The 17,570-nt window shown below is 38.6% G+C and overlaps 1 protein-coding gene across 1 annotated transcript in view; it reads left to right on the top strand.

Annotated features, from left to right (window-relative positions):
- The window catches only part of ACAA2 (acetyl-CoA acyltransferase 2), a 44,214-nt gene extending 27,392 nt beyond the window's left edge, over positions 1-16,822 (top strand). The window contains exons 6-10 of the mRNA XM_081252332.1: positions 1,824-1,999; positions 2,538-2,667; positions 5,559-5,629; positions 15,021-15,175; positions 16,402-16,822. Of these exons, the coding sequence (XP_081108458.1) occupies positions 1,824-1,999; positions 2,538-2,667; positions 5,559-5,629; positions 15,021-15,175; positions 16,402-16,486 (617 nt within the window). The 3' untranslated portion in view covers positions 16,487-16,822. The remainder of the gene's footprint in view (positions 1-1,823; positions 2,000-2,537; positions 2,668-5,558; positions 5,630-15,020; positions 15,176-16,401) is intronic.
- Positions 16,823-17,570: the final 748 nt, after the last annotated feature.

Below are 17,570 nucleotides of genomic sequence, written 5' to 3'. Positions count from 1 at the left end.
TCCCTGGTGGCGCAGTGGTTGAGAGTCCGCCTGCCGATGCAGGGGACGCGGGTTCGTGCCCCAGTCCAGGAGGATCCCACATGCCGCGGAGCGGCTGGGCCGGTGGGCCATGGCCACTGGGCCTGTGCGTCTGGAGCCTGTGCTCCACGACGGGAGGGGCCACAACAGTGAGAGGCCCGTGTACCGCAAAAAAAAAAAAAAGTAGTATGGTTAGTTGGCCCTATCTGGACACTGGTCAGCAGAAGACTGTGAGGACTATGATACACTCCATCAGAGATGATGGCTCACTGGGACAGCTGAGACAGAGAGGATATCCTCCCCCGAGAGGCATATTATATGCACAAGAAGGGGATGATATGTTTGGGAAAGACCCATTGGGTATCCTTTTATGACTTCTCTCTCCCATTCCTAACTGAGAATCCTTGCACCTGACTCAGAGACTCAGAATAGTCCAAGGCCCTAGATGTGGTGCCATGGTGCCCTTGTGTAACATTGCACACTGCTGGTGAGCCAGTCCAAAATGAGCAAGGTGACAGCCATTCTTTTATCAGTATGGTGAGTTGAAGAAATTTGTTAGTCCTCTGAAAAGGGTTTTGAAAACTAAAGTGTTATAAATGAGCAGAAACTCTTATTTAGGGGTATTAACTACTTGGAATGGTGAGGATAAAGTTCATTTTAGCATTTCAAGAGAGATAAGTCTGATGGAGCCAATCCAACTCATCCTCTGTTTTTTAGTTACACATTTAAGTGAAAGGGTATTGGTGTAGAGGTCAAGCGTTATCAGCCTGTTTCTAGTTTTGCCACATACAGTTTTTCTGACTTCAGTCAAGTCATTTGTTCACCAATTATTTATTCACTGAGCTAATAACAGAGATAAAAATATTTGCCTTCCCTTTTTTCCTAACAGAGTTGTTGTGAGAACCAAATAAGGAAAGTGTTAGCCTGCTATAAAGTGATATCAAAATTAAGGTGATATTATTCCTGGCTTACTCTATTTCTGAAGCTTTATATTACTATTGTCCAGTCCAGTCAGTGGAGGTGGAAGTAGGTAAGCTGTTTTACTTAGAATTGTGTCAGTAATAGCACATATAATTTCTTCAGGTTGCCTGTCATTAAATTTCAGTCATAGATTACTTGGTGACATAGACAACTTGGTAACTTTTTTTCTAATTGTGGTAAGAACACTTAACGTGGGATCTATCCTCTTAATAAAATTTTAAGTGTACAATACATTATTGTTGACTGTAGGTACAGCTTGGTAACTTTTTAATTACTTCATGTCTCACCCAGAGAAGTTAAAAAAGGGCATGAAATCCATTCAGTGCCATTACACCTGTAGGTAACAAACACTAATAGTCTAGCAGTATCTTGTAAAAGAAATCGGAAATTGTAATTTTAAAAAGGTACAGAACGCATCTGCATGCATGATAGTATATTAAATCCTCCAGTAGGCAAGGTAAGTTATGTAAGTAATAAAGGCTTATATTAAAATAGACTGAGATATACTGAAATATAGGGACTGAAATTAAACTGAAATATTAAATTAAACTGAAATATAGGGACTGAAATATTAAATTAAACTGAAATATAGGGACTTCCCTGGCAGTTAAACTGAAATATAAGGACTTCCCTGGCAGTCCAGTGGTTAGGACCCTGTGCTTCCTCTTCAAGGGGCACTGGTTCCACGCCTGGTTGGGGAACTAAGATCCTGCAAGCTGTGTGGTGCAGCCTAAATAAATAAATTGAAGGATATATTTGATTTCATTTTTCTGCTTTCTGTTATTTTTTCCTCTTTTTAATGAATAGTCTTTCTACTATTTCAGCTAATGATGCTGGTTACTTTAGTAATGAGATGGCACCAATTGAGGTGAAGACAAAGAAAGGAAAACAGACAATGCAGGTAGATGAACATGCTCGGCCCCAAACAACCCTGGAGCAGTTAAATAAACTTCCTCCAGTGTTCAAGAAAGAAGGAACTGTTACTGCAGGGAACGCATCGGTAGGTAGCACCACGGATTATCTTGAACTCTTCCTGACGTGTTAATTGCAAAATAATCATGCAGTACCTTTTAGATACCTTTCATGCTAGTCTTTGCTTATCTAGCTTAAGCTAGTAGTGTTCGTATTCTATTAATTTGGGTTTTCATAGTCCAAAATAAAATATTTTAGCCAGGAGCCCTTATATAATACGTTTCCAATTTCTTAGTCTTTTCAGAATGTTAGAAGGAAATCTACCTGGCTTATTATTTTAGTTTTTCTTCCTCATGTATACAACTCATCAGATTTCTTCTTACATCTACCCACATCTGGATAATAAGCTTTTTCTTGACATTCTTTCCTATTTTCCCGTAGTGAGGTTGTATTCTGTGCCTAAAACAATCTCTTTAATCCAGCAATGTGCCACTAATACAACTTGTATCCCAAATTATGGCACTGCTTCCTATGTATTGCCAGAATCCTAATACCACTCCATTAGTTCGAACCTTGATTAACTATATTCTTTTACCCTCTAGTTAACATCTGTTTCTGTTTCCAAGGGGATTTCTGATGGTGCTGGAGCTGTTATCATAGCTAGTGAAGATGCTGTTAAAAAACATAACTTCACACCACTGGCAAGAATTGTGGGCTATTTTGTGTCAGGATGTGATCCCAGTATCATGGGTATTGGTAAGTTTGTGGTGAAACAAACTGGTTCTATTACATTTCTGAAGATAAGACTTCTTTGGCATTCAGATTCCTGAAACAGTGGCCAAATCAAGGGCACTTGTAGAGAAAAGGAGATTGTTAATCAATCATTTAAACAACTTATCTTTATGAAAAACTGTGCCAGGCATAATAGGAAGATCAAGGCCATGTAAACTCCTTCTGGGCAGTAATCATGTCCCGTTGTCCATTTAAGATACATAAAATTAACACACAGTAAACAACATAGAAGGATTACGAGGTACTGGTAAGACAGAAGAAAGTGCAAGATGGAAAAATCATGGGGTGAAATAGAGAAAATACTGGGTGTTTTACACATGGTCCTTAATATATCTCATTTAATCTTCCCACAACTCTAGTAACTGCTTTGTGAGTCTTTTTTTTTCTTTATTACAGTCTTAAAAGCTTACTAGCTTTCAACTACCTGCTGTCAGCAAAATATAAGTTTCATCTTAGAAATGGAAGGTAGCTTGAAAAATTAAATATCTGTATGTTGATATGGCATTTATCATTTTGGTATCTAGGGCAGTGGTTCCCAACCCCAAATGATGATCAGAATCTACCCATAACCCTACTCCACCCCAAGGTTTTGTTTCAGTAGGTCCAGGGTAGAGCCTAGGAATGTGGGGTTTTTTCAGTATACCTTGATTGTTTTGATGATCAACCATATTTATTTGATATAGACAAGTAGTTATTTTATAGTTTTCAGTTTAACCTCATTTAAGAGGTTCTGATACATTTTGACATAGTTAGTGAGCAAGAAAATGTAGTTTTTCTTCCTTCTATTTCAGGGCCTGAATGTTTGCCCCGTAGTACAATAAATGCCATTGAAATGCCTCTTCAGCCGGGGCAGCTCTTGCTTTATCTGTTATAGGGTTTCATTTGTAGAAAGGATTCCAGTGCTTCAAAAGAAATGAGTTAAAAACCAGCTCAAAGCACTTCTGATGAGACGCTTATGGCCCCCAAAGGTACCCAAGGAGTAAAGTGTCCTTTTTCCCAACAAGAATACTCTACCGTCCTGAGTCCCAGTAAATAGAGTGGTATGGAAACAGTCCTTTAAAAATTAGCTTGTGGGGCTTCCCTGGTGGTGCAGTTGTTCAGAGTCTGCCTGCCAATGCAGGGGACACGGGTTCGTGCCCCGGTCCAGGAGGATCCCACATGCCGCGGAGCGGCTGGGCCCGTGAGCCATGGCCGCTGAGCCTGTGCGTCCGGAGCCTGTGCTCCGCAATGGGAGAGGCCACAACAGTGAGAGGCCCGCGTACTGCAAAAAAAAAAAAAAAATTATCTTGTGGCCTAGCATATTGTTACAATTGAGTGTAATGATTCTAAGTTAATATGAACACATTTAGTCATGCTGACTGTGGTTATGAAGACATGGAAGTATGTACAATGGTTTTACACCCTCAGCTTTTAGTTCTGTGTACCTTTCACCCCTGTAGGATATTTCACCCCCTGACCATGCTGGATAACTGATGCTCTTCTATCGACTACCCATCCCATTTTCATGTCTTAGAGATACAAAGAGAATCTGGAATTAGATTCTGTATTAAATCAGTAGCCAGTATAGAACTGATGCTTTAAATCGAAAAGTGTTAATTGGATGGCCCTGCCAATCAGCAGACTGTTGTCCAAGAAACTTTTTAACTAGGTGACAAAATTAATTACATTGTATTTAGATTGTGTTTTGCTTTTTCTTATAAAGACTGATTTCCCATTTTACCTTAGGTATGTTTGTGAAACTTGATACAGAATATTTGACTACTTGAATTCAACAAAACACACCACATATTTTTCTTTTTAAACATTTATGGCAATTTCATTCTCTAAGAACAGATAGAGAAGTAGATAATCATCCCTAGCCAGATTTTTTTTTGGAAAGAAATATCAATTTACTTAAAAATTAAGAGCAGTATTAAACTGTCATTCGTGATCATCAGAAATCTGGGAGCTAAAGTTTATTTCAAAAGTTTTTTAAGGTGGATTTGCATTTCTTCAGTGGGGGTTATGTTTTATTTTAAATCTCTGCTTACCATTGGAGTTATAAACGTCTCCTTGCTTTAGATATCTTTTCCCTAAAGTGCCTGGTAGCTTCCTATCTTACTGTGCCCATATGGAGATACTACTGCTGTTTCTTGCCTTTTGTCCAAATGGGCCTGAAAATTCAGAGTGTAGCCACAGTCACTTCTATACTGGGAATACATATGATTTGTATCCCACCAGGAGAGCGCTCAGTCTGCCTTACCATTTGGTATTAAGAATGATCTATACATGGGAATTCCCTGGTGCTCCTGTTGTTAGGACTTGGCGCTTTCATTGCTGTGACCCGGGTTCAATCCCTGGTTGGGGAACTAAGATCCCACAAGCTGCACAAAGTGGGCAAAATTTTTTTTAAATAAAAGCTAAAATTTAAAAAAAATACATTAAAAAAAGAGCAAAAAAACACCTATGTGTGTATGTACATAGATGTGTATATAAATTTGTGGAACCAATGAGCTTCGATCTCTCAATATTACCATGAGGGAAATAGGAGTTCATTAATAAAGGAAGACTTTCTAGAAAAAAAAAAGAATGATCTATACAAAACCCCATATGACTCCTTTGGCTGTTTGAACTCTTAAAGTCACTATGGTAGACCTTTTCATGTTAAGTCTCTCATCTACAACTTGCATAAACAGCTTTTCACCCTGGTCCCATTTCCTGTTTCTTTATTGTCAAATCATTTAGTATTGTGTGCTATCAGGGTGGCAAGATTTTCAGCTACTAACTGTCACTTTATTTCCTCCTTACTTACCTGATTAGTAAAGAAGGAGAAGTTTGATACTTATAAGATGAAATTGGGTTTTGTTCTCATATAGGTCCTGTCCCTGCTATCAGTGGGGCCCTGAAGAAAACAGGACTAAGTCTTAAGGATATGGATTTGGTAGAAGTAAGTGTTCTACTTTTTTTACAGCACAGATAAACCACCAACTTCTATTGCATAAATGGCTTTAGTTTGATTTTTATAGCTCTTTTTGTTTTAGTACCATTAAACTTTCCAAATGATGTGAATCTAAATAAGTATTACTTTCATTACATGCCTGTATTGGCATATAATCAGGCCGTACCTGATTAAAATGCCTTATTTATAGTTGAATAATTAAAAGAGCCTGATTTCTTCTACTAAAGTATAAACTCTTGGAAACTTTATGACGTCGTAAGATTCTACTACATTTTAGACTATTAATGTTCCTGTTGAATTGAACTGAATGTTATATAAGGTGGGTGAGAAATAAGTAACTTTAACCTTATTTTATGGATTAAAGTGAAAAAATACAGGTAAAAAATTGACCTAATAGAAAAACAATAATCTGCCCAAATCTAAAAGATTCTTGCACTTCTGCCAAGTTAACAGTCACCCCCATCCCCCAAACTTACCTTTGGCTTTTACACCATAGTGTGGCTTGATTTGGAATGCACCTATCATAATTTTTGGCATTGGAAACTTAAATTTATTGGAAGAGTGATTTGTTTAATGTTAGTTTGAAACAAAGGCATCTTAAATATTTAGTACAATTAAAAGAAAGGATTAAGAAAATGCTTAAAGATGGATTATATACATTCTACATTTGGGGAGTATTTGAAAATTTTAGGTAATTAAGCTACTTGATATTGGGAAATAACTAATACAACAAAGGAAATCTCTCTATTTAAACTGATAGAGAAAGGGCCTTTTCACTCTAGGCACATGTGTGACATCCTCTGTGGTAATCTCTCACCAAGTAACTGTGGTTTCAGACGAATGGTTTATCCTTAAATCTCTTCTTCCATTCTTTGGTGGTCATAGCTCAGAGCTTCCAAAGGGGCTGCTTAATTACCGTATTTGTATTAGCAAATAAGTACCATTAAATTTCTGACTTTAGATTTCACACTTAAAACTCTTGAAATATGTCAGCTCCGCAGAACTGTTCATCACCATTTATAGATGTATAAACACTCAAGGACATAGCTCTCAACACCCTGACATGATTGTCTTTGGGACTTCTGATGATCATGAGGTCGTTTTTCCTAGGTTCGAAAGCCTAGTTTCACAACATATTCTAGGTTTCTTAGTACTTCCTTAAGCATGACTATATAAAATGGAAAAATAATGTTGGATCTAAGGAGAAAAAAAAGACCATCTTGGGAAAGGACAAAATATAGTAGAAAAGAACACAAGGCTGGATTTTTATCCCAACCCTGGAAAAGTTACTTTTTTAAAAATCAGTCTCCTTATCTATAAAATTCCCTAGCTAAGGTCATATGAAAATATAGTGCTATAAACATGAAATAAGGTAATTCTCATAGGCAACCTTGTTAAGTATAACACAAGAATATGATACTTTTTACTTCTGGCCACATTTCAACATGGTAACCATTCCTCCTATGTATTCTTTTTTTTTTTTAACATCTTTATTGGAGTATAATTGCTTTACAATGGTGTGTTACTTTCTGCTTTATAACAAAGTGAATCAGCGATACATATACATATATCCCCATATCTCCTCCCTCTTGCATCTCCCTCCCACCCTCCCTATCCCACACCTCTAGGTGGTCACAAAGCACAGAGCTGATCTCCCTGTACTATGCGGCTGCTTCCCACTAGCTATCTATTTTACATTTGGTAGTATATATAAGTCCATGCCACTCTCTTAGTCCCAGCTTTCCCTTCCCCTTCCCAGTGTCCTCCAGTCCATTCTCTAGGTCTGCATCTTTATTCCTGTCCTGCCCCTATGTTCTTCAGAACCTTTTTTTTTTTTAGATTCCATATATATGTGTTAGTGTACAGTATTTGTTTTTCTCTTTCTGACTTACTTCACTCTATATGATAGGCTCTAGGTCCATCCACCTCACTACAAATAACTCAATTTCATTTCTTTTTATGGCTGAGTAATATTCCATTGTATATATGTGCCACATCTTCTTTATCCATTCATCTGTTGAGGGACACTTAGGTTGCTTCCATGTCCTGGCTACTGTAAATAGAGCTACAGTGAACATTGTGGTACATGTCTCTTTCTGAATTATGGTTTTCTCAGGGTATATGCACAGTAGTGGGATTGCTGGGTCATATGCTAGTTCTATTTTAAGTTTTTTAAGGAACCTCCATACTGTTCTCCATAGTGGCTGTATCAATTTACATTCCTGCCAACAGTGCAAGAGGGTTCCCTTACCTCCACACACTCTCCAGCATTTATTATTTGTAGATTTTTTGATGATGGCCATTCTAAGTGGTGTGAGGTGATGCCTGATTGTAGTTTTGATTTGCATTTCCCTAATGATTAGTGACGTTGAGCATTCGTGTGTTTGTTGGCAATCTGTATATCTTCTTTGGATAAAGCTCTCTTTAGGGCCCATTTTTAGATTGGGTTGTTTGTTTTTTTGATATTGAGCTGCATGAGCTGCTTGTATATTTTGGAGATTAATCCTTTGTCAGCTGCTTCATTTGCAAATATTTTCTCCCATTCTGAGGGTTGTCTTTTCATCTTGTTTATGGTTTCCTTTGCTGTGCAAAAGCTTTTAACTTTCATTAGGTTGCATTTGTTTATTTTTGTTTTTATTTCCATTTGTCTGGGAGGTGGGTCAAAAAGGATCTTGCTGTGATGTATGTCATAGAGTGTTCTGCCTATGTTTTCCTCTAAGAGTTTTATAGTGTCTGGCCTTACATTTAGGTCTTTAATCCATTTTGAGTTTATTTTTGTGTATGGTGTTAGGGAGTGTTCTAATTTCATTCTTTTACATGTAGCTATCCAGTTTTCCCAGCACCACTTATTGAAGAGGCTGTCTTTTCTCCATTGTATATTCTTGCCTCCTTTATCAAAGATAAGGTAACCATATGTGTGCGGATTTATCTCTGGGCTTTCTATCCTGTTCCATTGATCTACATTTCTGTTTTTGTGCCAGTACCATACTGTCTTAATTACTGTAGCTTTGTAGTATAGTCTGAATTCAGGGAGGCTGATTCCTCCAACACCATTTTTCTTTCTCAAGATTGCTCGGCTATTTGGGGTCTTTTGTGTTTCCATACAAATTGTGAAATTTTTTGTTCTAGTTCTGTGAAAAATGCCATTGGTAGTTTGATAGGGATTGCATTGAATCTGTGAATTGCTTTGGGTAGTAGAGTCATTTTCACAATGTTGATTCTGCCAATCCAAGAACATGATATATCTTTCCATCTGTTTGTATCATCTTTAATTTCTTTCAGCAGTGTCTTATAGTTTTCTGCATACAGGTCTTTTGTCTCCTTAGGTAGGTTTATTCCTAGATATTTTATTCTTTTTGTTGCAATGGTAAATGGGAGTGTTTCCTTAATTTCATCTTTTGTGTATAGGAATACAAGACTTTTCTGTGCATTAATTTTGTATCCTGCTACTTTACCAGATTCATTGATTAGCTCTAGTAGTTTTCTAGTAGCATCTTTGGGATTCTCTATGTATAGTATCATGACATATGCAAACTGTGACAGTTTACTTCCTCCTTCCTGATTTGGATTCGTTTTATTTCCTTTTCTTCTCTGATTGCTGTGACTAAAACTTCCAAAACTATGTTGAATGATAGTGGAGAGAGTGAGCAACCTTGTCTTTTTCCTGATCTTAGAGGAAATGCTTTCAGTTTTTCACCATTGAGAACGATGTTGGCTGTGGGTTTGTCATATATGGCCTTTATTATGTTGAGGTAAGTTCCCTCTATGTGTACTTTCTGGAGGGTTTTTATCATACATGGGTATTGAATTTTGTCTAAAGTTTTTTCTACATTTATTGAGAGGATCATATGGTTTTTCTCCTTCAATTTGTTAATGTGGTGTATCACATTGATTGATTTGCATATACTGAAGAATCCTTGCATTCCTGGGATAAACCCCACTTGATCATAGTGTATGATCCTTTTAATGTGCTATTGGATTCTGTTTGCTAGTATTTTGTTGAGGATTTTTGCGTCTGTGTTCATCAGTAATATTGGTCTGTAGTTTTCTTTTTTTGTGACATCTTTGTCTGGTTTTGGTATCAGGGTGATGGTGGCCTTATGGAATGAGTTTGCGAGTGTTCCTCCCTCTGCTATATTTTGGAAGAGTTTGAGAAGGATAGGTGTTAGCTCTTCTCTAAATGTTTGATAGAATTCACTTATGAAGCCATCTGATCCTAGGCTTTTGATTGTTGGAAGATTTTTAATCGCAGTTTTAATTTCAGTGCTTGTGATTGGTCTGTTTATATTTTCTATTTCTTCCTGGTTCAGTCGCGGGAGGTTTTGCTTTTCTAAGTATGTGTCCATTTCTTCCAGGTTGTCCATTTTATTGGCATATAGTTGCTTGTAGTAATCTCCATGATCCTTTGTATTTCTGCAGTGTCAGTTGTTACTTCTTTTTCATTTCTAATTCTATTGATTTGAGTCTTCTCCCTTTTTTTTCTTGATGAGTCTGGCTAGTGGTTTATCAATTTTGTTTATCTTCTCAAAGAACCAGCTTTTAGTTTTATTGATCTTAGCTATTGTTTCCTTCCTTTCTTTTTCATTTATTTCTGATCTGATCTTTATGATTTCTTTCCCTCGGCTAACTTTGGGGGTTTTTTTGTTTTTCTTTCTCTAATTGCTTTAGGTGTAAGGTTAGGTTTTTTATTTGAGATGTTTCTTGTTTCTTGAGGTAGGATTGTAGTGCTATACTTCTCTCTTACAGCTGCTTTTGCTGCATCCCATAGGTTTTAGGTTGTCGTGATTTCATTGTCATTTGTTCCTAGGTATTTTTTTACTTCCTCTGGTTTCTTCAGTGATCTCTTAGTTATTTAGTAGTGTATTGTTTAGCCTACATGTGTTTGTATTTTTTACAGATTTTTTCCTGTAATTGATATCTACTCTCACAGCATTGTGGTTGGACAAGATACTTGATACGATTTCAATTTTCTTAAGTTTACCAAGGCTTGATTTGTGACCCAAGGTATGATCTATCCTGGAGAATGTTCCATGAGCACTTGAGAAGAAAATGTATTCTGTTGTTTTTGGATGGAATGTCCTCTAAATATCAATTAAGTCCATCTTGTTTAATGTATCATTTAAAGCTTGTGTTTCCTTATTTATTTTCATTTTGGATGATGTGTCTATTGGTGAAAGTGGGGTGTTAAAGTCCCCTAGTATGTTTGTATTACTGTCAATTTCCCCTTTTATGGCTGTTAGCACTTGCCTTAAGTATTGAGGTGCTCCTATGTTGGGTGCATAAATATTTACAATTGTTATATCTTCTTCTTGGATCGATCTCTTGATCACTATGTAGTGTCCTTCTTTGTCTCTTGTAATAGTCTTTATTTTAAAGTCTATTTTGTCTGACTTGAAAATTGCTACTCCAGCTTTCTTTTGATTTCCATTTGCATGGAATATCTTTTTCCATCCCCTTACTTTCAGTCTGTATGTGTCCCTGGGTCTGAAGTGGGTCTCTTGTAGACAGCATATATACAGGTCTTGGTTTTGTATCCATTCAGCCAATCTATGTCTTTTGGTTGGAGCATTTAATCCATTTACATTTAAGGTAGTTATCAATATGTATGTTCCTATTACCATTTTCTTAATTGCTTTGGGTTTGTTATTGTAGGTCTTTTCCTTCTCTTGTGTTTCCTGCCTAGAGAAGTTCCTTAAGGATTTGTTGTAGAGCTGGTTTAGTGTTGCTGAATTCTCTTAGCTTTTGCTTGTCTGTAAAGGTTTAAATTTCTCCATCAAATCTGAATGAGATCATTGCTGGGTAGAGTAATCTTGGTTGTAGGTTTTTCCCTTTCATCACTTTAAATATGTCCTTCTACTCCCTTGTGGCTTGCAGAGTTTCTGCTGAAAGATCAGATGTTAATCTTATGGGGATTCTGTTAAATGTTATTTGTTGCTTTTCCCTTGCTGCTTTTAATATTTTTTCTTTGTATTTAATTTTTGATAGTTTGATTAATATGTGTCTTGCCGTGTTTCTCCTTGGATTTATCCTGTATGGGACTCTCTGTGCTTCTGGACTTGATTGACTATTTCCTTTCCCATATTAGGGAAGTTTTCAACTATAATCTCTTCAAATATTTTCTCAGTCCCTTTCTTTTTCTCTCCTTCTTCTGGGACCCCTATAATTCGAATATTGGTGCATTTAATGTTGTCCTAGAGGTCTCTGAGACTGTCCTCAATTCTTTTCATTCTTTTTTCCTTATTCTGCTCTGCGGTAGTTATTTCCACTATTTTATCTTACAGGTCACTTATCCGTTCTTCTGCCTCAGTTATTCTGCTACTGATTGCTTCTAGAGAATTTTTAATTTCATTTATTGCGTTGTTCATCATTGTTTGTTTGCTCTTTAGCTCTTCTACTTCCTTGTTAAACATTTCTTGTATTTTCTCCATTCTATTTCCAAGATTTTAGATCATCTTTACTATCATTACTCTGAATTCTTCTTCAGGTAGACTGCCTATTTCCTCTTCATTTGTTTGGTCTGGTGGATTTTTTCCTTGCTCCTTCATCTGCTGTGTATTTCTCTGTCTTCTCATTTTGCTTAGCTTACTGTGTTTGGGGTTCCTTTTCACAGGCTGCAGGTTCGTAGTTCCTGGTTTTTTTTTGGTGTCTGCCCCTAATGGCTAAGGTTGGTTCAGTGGGTTGTGTAGGCTTCCTGGTGGAGGGGACTGGTGCCTGTGTTCTGGTGGATGAGGCTCAATCTTGTCTTTCTGGTGGGCAGGACGCATCTGGTGGTGTGTTTTGGGGTGTCTGTGGCCTTATTATGATTTTAGGCAGCCTGTCTGCTAATGGGCAGGGTTTTGTTCCTGTCTTGCTAGTTGTTTGGCCTAGGGTGTCCAGCACTGTAGCTTGCTGGTCGTTGAGTGGAGCTGGGTCTTAACGTTGAGATGGAGATCTCTGAGAGAGCTTTTGCCATTCAATATTATGTGAGGCCAGGAGGTCTTTGGTGGGTGAATGTCCTGAACTCGGCTCTCCCACCTCAGAGGCTCAGACCTGACACCCGGCTGGAGCACCAAGACTGTCAGCCACCCGGCTCAGAAGAAAATGGAGGAAAAAAAGAAAGAAAGAAAGAAAGAAAGAGAACAAGAGAGAGAGAGGGAGGGAGAGAGGGAAAAGAGAGAGAAAGGAAGGAAGGAAGGAAGGGAGAAAAGAGAAAGAACATAATAAAATAAAGTTATTAAAATAAAATTTTTTAATTATTAAAAATAAAAAAATTTTAAAGTAGTTTAAAACAAACAAAAAAGAAACAGAGAGCAACCAAACCAAAAAACAAATCCACCAATGATAACAAGTGCTAAAAACTATACAAAACAAACAAAGCAAAATGGACAGACAGAAAGAACCCTAGGACAAATGGTAGAAGCAAAGCTATACAGACAAAATCACACAAAGAAGCATATACATACACACACAAGGAGAAAAGGGAAAAAATATATATATTTTAAAAAAAGGAAAAGAGCAACCCAATCAATAAGCAAATCTCCCAATGATAATAAGCTCTAAATACTAAACTAAGATAAACATAAAACCAGAAACAAATTAGATGCAGAAAGCAAACCCCCAAGTCTACAGTTGATCCCAAAGTACACCGCCTCAATTTTGGGACGTTTCATTGTGTATTCAGGTATTACACAGATGCAGGGTACATCAATTTAACTGTGGAGATTTAATCTGCTGCTCCTGAGGCTGTTGGGATAGATTTCCCTTTCTTGTCTTTGTTCTCACAGCTCCTGGAGTTCAGCTTTGGATTTGGCCACGCCTCTGCATGTAGGTCACATGAGGGCATCTGTTCCCCGCCCAGACAGGACGGGGTTAAAGTAGCAGCTGACTAGGGGGCTCACTGAGGTCAAGGGGAGGGAGGGGTACGGAATGCACAGCGAGCCTGCAGTGGCAGAGGCTGGCGTGACGTTGTAATAGCCTGAGGCACGACGTGTGTTCTCCTGGAGAAGTTGTCCCTGGATCACAGGACCCTGGGAGTGGCAGGCTGCACAGGCTCCCGGGTGGGGGGATGTGGAGAGTGACCTGTGCTTGCACACAGGATTCTCGGTGGCTGCAGCAGCAGCCTTAGCGTCTCATGCCTGTCTCTGGGGTCCACACTGATAGCCGTGGCTCATGCCCATCTCTAGAGCTTGTTTAGGCGGTGCTCTGAATCCCCTCTCCTCGCGCACCCGGAAACAATGCTCTCTTGCCTCTTAGGCAGTTCCAGACATTTTCCCGGACTCCCTCCCAGCTAGCTGTGGTGCACTAGCCCCCTCAGGCTGTGTTCACACAGCCAACCCCTGTCCTCTCCCTGGGATCTGACCTCTGAAGCCCGAGCCTCAGCTCCCAACCCCCACACATCCCGGCGGGTGAGCAGACAAGCCTCTCAGGCTGGTGAGAGCTGGCCGGTACCGACCCTCTGTGTGGGAATCTCTCCACTTTGCCCTCTGCACCCCTATTGCTGCGCTCTCCTCCGCAGCTCTGAAGCTTCCCCCCCACCCATCCCCGGTCTCTGCCAGTGAAGGGTCTTCCTAGTGTGTGGAAACTTTTCCTCCTTCATAGCTCCCTCCCAGAGGTGCAGGTCCCATCCCTATTCTTTTGTCTCTGTTTTTTCTTTTTTCTTTTACCCTACACAGTACATGGGGATTTTCTTGCCTTTTGGGAAGTCTGAGGTCTTCTGCCAGCATTCAGTGGGTGTTCTGTAGGAGCTGTTCCACATGTAGATGTATTTTTGATGTATCTGTGGAGATGAAGGTGATCTCCACGTCTTACTCTTCCGCCATCTTGAAGCTCTCCCCCCTGACGGTTTATTCTTTATTGTCTATCAGTTTCTTGGAAGTGTGGCTAGTAGTACTGAGTAGTAGTAATAATAATAGCAACTATTTATTGAATACTTGCTTGTGTCAGATAATACACTAAACACTTAATACCTACGATTTCACTTAACCTTAACAATAGCTCTTAAGATGATACGACAGTCACATTTTACCACTGAAGAAATTTGAGTGTCAAGAGAGTTTAAAGAACAGCCATATAGCCAAGATTTGAACTGTCCATCTAGCTGCAGAACCTGTGGGCTTTCTGCAGTATCCTACTGCCTCTAGTCCAGTATCCATTTATAGTATCACTGAGGATTTCTTTTCTCTAAGGGATGCTTTACACTTAAAGTATCACTTAGTAAATATACCCATTTTCAAACCTGTTATCTTTACAAAGAATGATTGAAGGTAAATTAAAATAACCTTGCAATGTAATTTAAGTAGGAAAAAAAACAGGATAATTAGCCATTGACAGGACTGGACAGTTCTCAGTTAGAAATAAGTTTGTGAATAAGGATTTTTATTAGTGTTTTGATTGTTTTAAGGTGAATGAAGCTTTTGCTCCCCAGTACCTGGCAGTTGAAAAGAGTTTGGATCTTGACCCAAGTAGAACCAACGTGAATGGAGGGGCCATTGCTTTGGGTCACCCATTAGGGGGATCTGGATCAAGAATTACTGCACACCTGGTTCATGAATTAAGGTACATGCTAGAAATTGTTGCTTTTCAGATTTACCATCTTTTGTGTAAATGCATGAATTTAGGTTTCCCCAGAACAATCCAACATTTTTCATTCTTCTTCTTACCACCTCGCACTACTTCTCACCAGGAACAGTTTATTTGGATACCCCTTTTTCAGTAGACCTTATAGATGACTCAGTTGACTTGTTGGTGCCTCTGCTCTTGGGATGCTTGCTCTTACTCACATTTGCAGTGCAGCCACTCAGCACGTGTTCACTGAGGGCCTAGTGTACATCTGGCCCCATCCCTGGTGCTGGTGCAGAGCAGCGAGCCCGTGATGAGGCCCTGGTTCTCATGGCACTTGCATTCTAGTGCCATTTATAGGAGTGAGACACAATTATTTAAGAAAACAAAACACTGATCTAGGTGCTGTCATTTAAGAAACCTAAGCAAACTGACAATTTGGGTCTGAGCTAAGTTTTTCCTTCATTGTTTCCAGGGTTCCAGGAGGAGCCTTCTGTATGTTTGATACTTTTCAGTTTTAATAGAAGAGCTCCTCCTGTACTGTGTATTTTGGATCATTTTGCTCTGTTAGTAGAGAAATTGCAAACAAAACCAAATATGTCAGGGCAGAAAATCACTCTGCCCCCCTGTGAAGTTAAGGTAAATGGGACTCCTATTTCACTTAATGATTGAGATGAAATGAGTGATTGATGTGCACAAAAAATAATTCCTTGATGGTTTCTCAAGGTTATTCTATCAGGACTGAAGAATTAGAGCAGATGGTACTTTAAAGGTGTCTGATTTTTATGAAAGGGACATGAAATGTTTCTAAATTATCTGACCTTTCATATGGACGAACTTCAGTAATTATACTTATTCTAAGGTTCATAAAAATCTAAAACAAATAAATCAAAGGGGCTGAGTATTTACTCCCCCTTCTTCAACTTCCAGTTTATCCCAATTACCTCCTGTCCTCACTCCTTCCTCACAGCAGCCTAAGCTTTTATATTTGTTTCAGCCTCCCTCTTCTGTGTTACTACTTTTTTAAAAAAAATAAGAATATCCAGCTTTCCAAATTCTTTCTCCTCTTTTCTCCAATATTGAGGACTGGAAAAAAGATTAAGCTGATGAGCTGAACAAGAATGAATAATGCAAATGTGACCATTATAAATACTATTTACTTAATTATCTAATTCTGTACATTCTTTATTCAAGTAGATTTCAGCCACTGCTTTCTTTCTTAGGCGTCGGGGTGGAAAATACGCTGTAGGATCGGCCTGCATTGGAGGGGGCCAAGGAATTGCGGTCATCATTGAGAACACAGCTTGAGGAGAGCAGGGAGCCTGCCCTGGTCCACGTTCACATGACTTGGCCAGGCCACAGTACGCCAGGTGACCTTCAGAGAAGCTGTGAAGGTCATGCCATGCCCTGCACTGAGAGTCATTGAGTTTGGTCAAGGAATGGTGAGGCAAAGATGCATTTATCATGAACAAGAGCCCATGCCAGAATAAATTCTCTCAAATTTGTACCAAATATGCTGCATTTCTGAACTAAAATCCAACTATAGAAGGCCTTAAACAGAATTGTATCCTTGCCAAATAACCACTGCTTATGTCTTAGATAATATGATTGCAGGGAAATTGAATAAATTCTGCCTTAACTTCAGCTAATCCTTTCCTATCGTTTCTTGTATTTTTCTAAATTTTTAATTGAGGTAAAATACACATAACATAAAATTTACCATCTTAATCATTTTTAAGCCTATAGTTCAGTGGCATTAAATACATTCACATTGTTATGCAACCATCACCACAATGCATCTCCAGAATTCTTTTCATCTTGGAGAACTGAAACTCTACACCCATTAAACAACTCCCCATTCCTCCCTCTCTGCAGCCCTTGGCAACCACCTTCTGCTTTCTGTCTCTATGTAGCTGACTTGGACAGGTCCCTCATATAAGTGGAATCATACAGCATTTGTCCTTTTGTGCCTGGCTTATTGCACATAGCATAATGTTCTCAAGTTCATCCATGTTGTATCATGTGTCAGAATTTTCTTCTTTTTTAAGGCTGAATAATATTGCATTATAGATAGATAGATAGATAGATAGATAGATAGATAGATAGATAGATACCACATTCTGTTTTTCCTCTCATCTGTTGATGGACATTTGGGTTGCTGCCACCTCTTGGCTATTGTGAGTAATGCTGCTCTAAACATGGGTGTACAGATATGTATTCATGACCTTGCTTTCAGTTCTTTTGGGTATATACTGAGAAGTGGAATTCGTGAATCATATAATTCTGTTTTTAATATTTCAAGGAATTGCCATACTATTTTCCATAGCAGCTATACTATTTTACACTCCCACCATTATCGCACAAGGGTTTAAATTTTTCCACATCCTCACCA

Source organism: Mesoplodon bidens (genome assembly GCF_964165515.1).
Source record: "Mesoplodon bidens genome assembly, chromosome: 13".
In the NCBI taxonomy this organism is placed as follows: Eukaryota; Metazoa; Chordata; class Mammalia; order Artiodactyla; family Ziphiidae; genus Mesoplodon; species Mesoplodon bidens.
The sequence above is the reverse complement of the archived record's forward strand: the minus strand, read 5'-3'. Positions and strand labels throughout refer to the sequence as shown.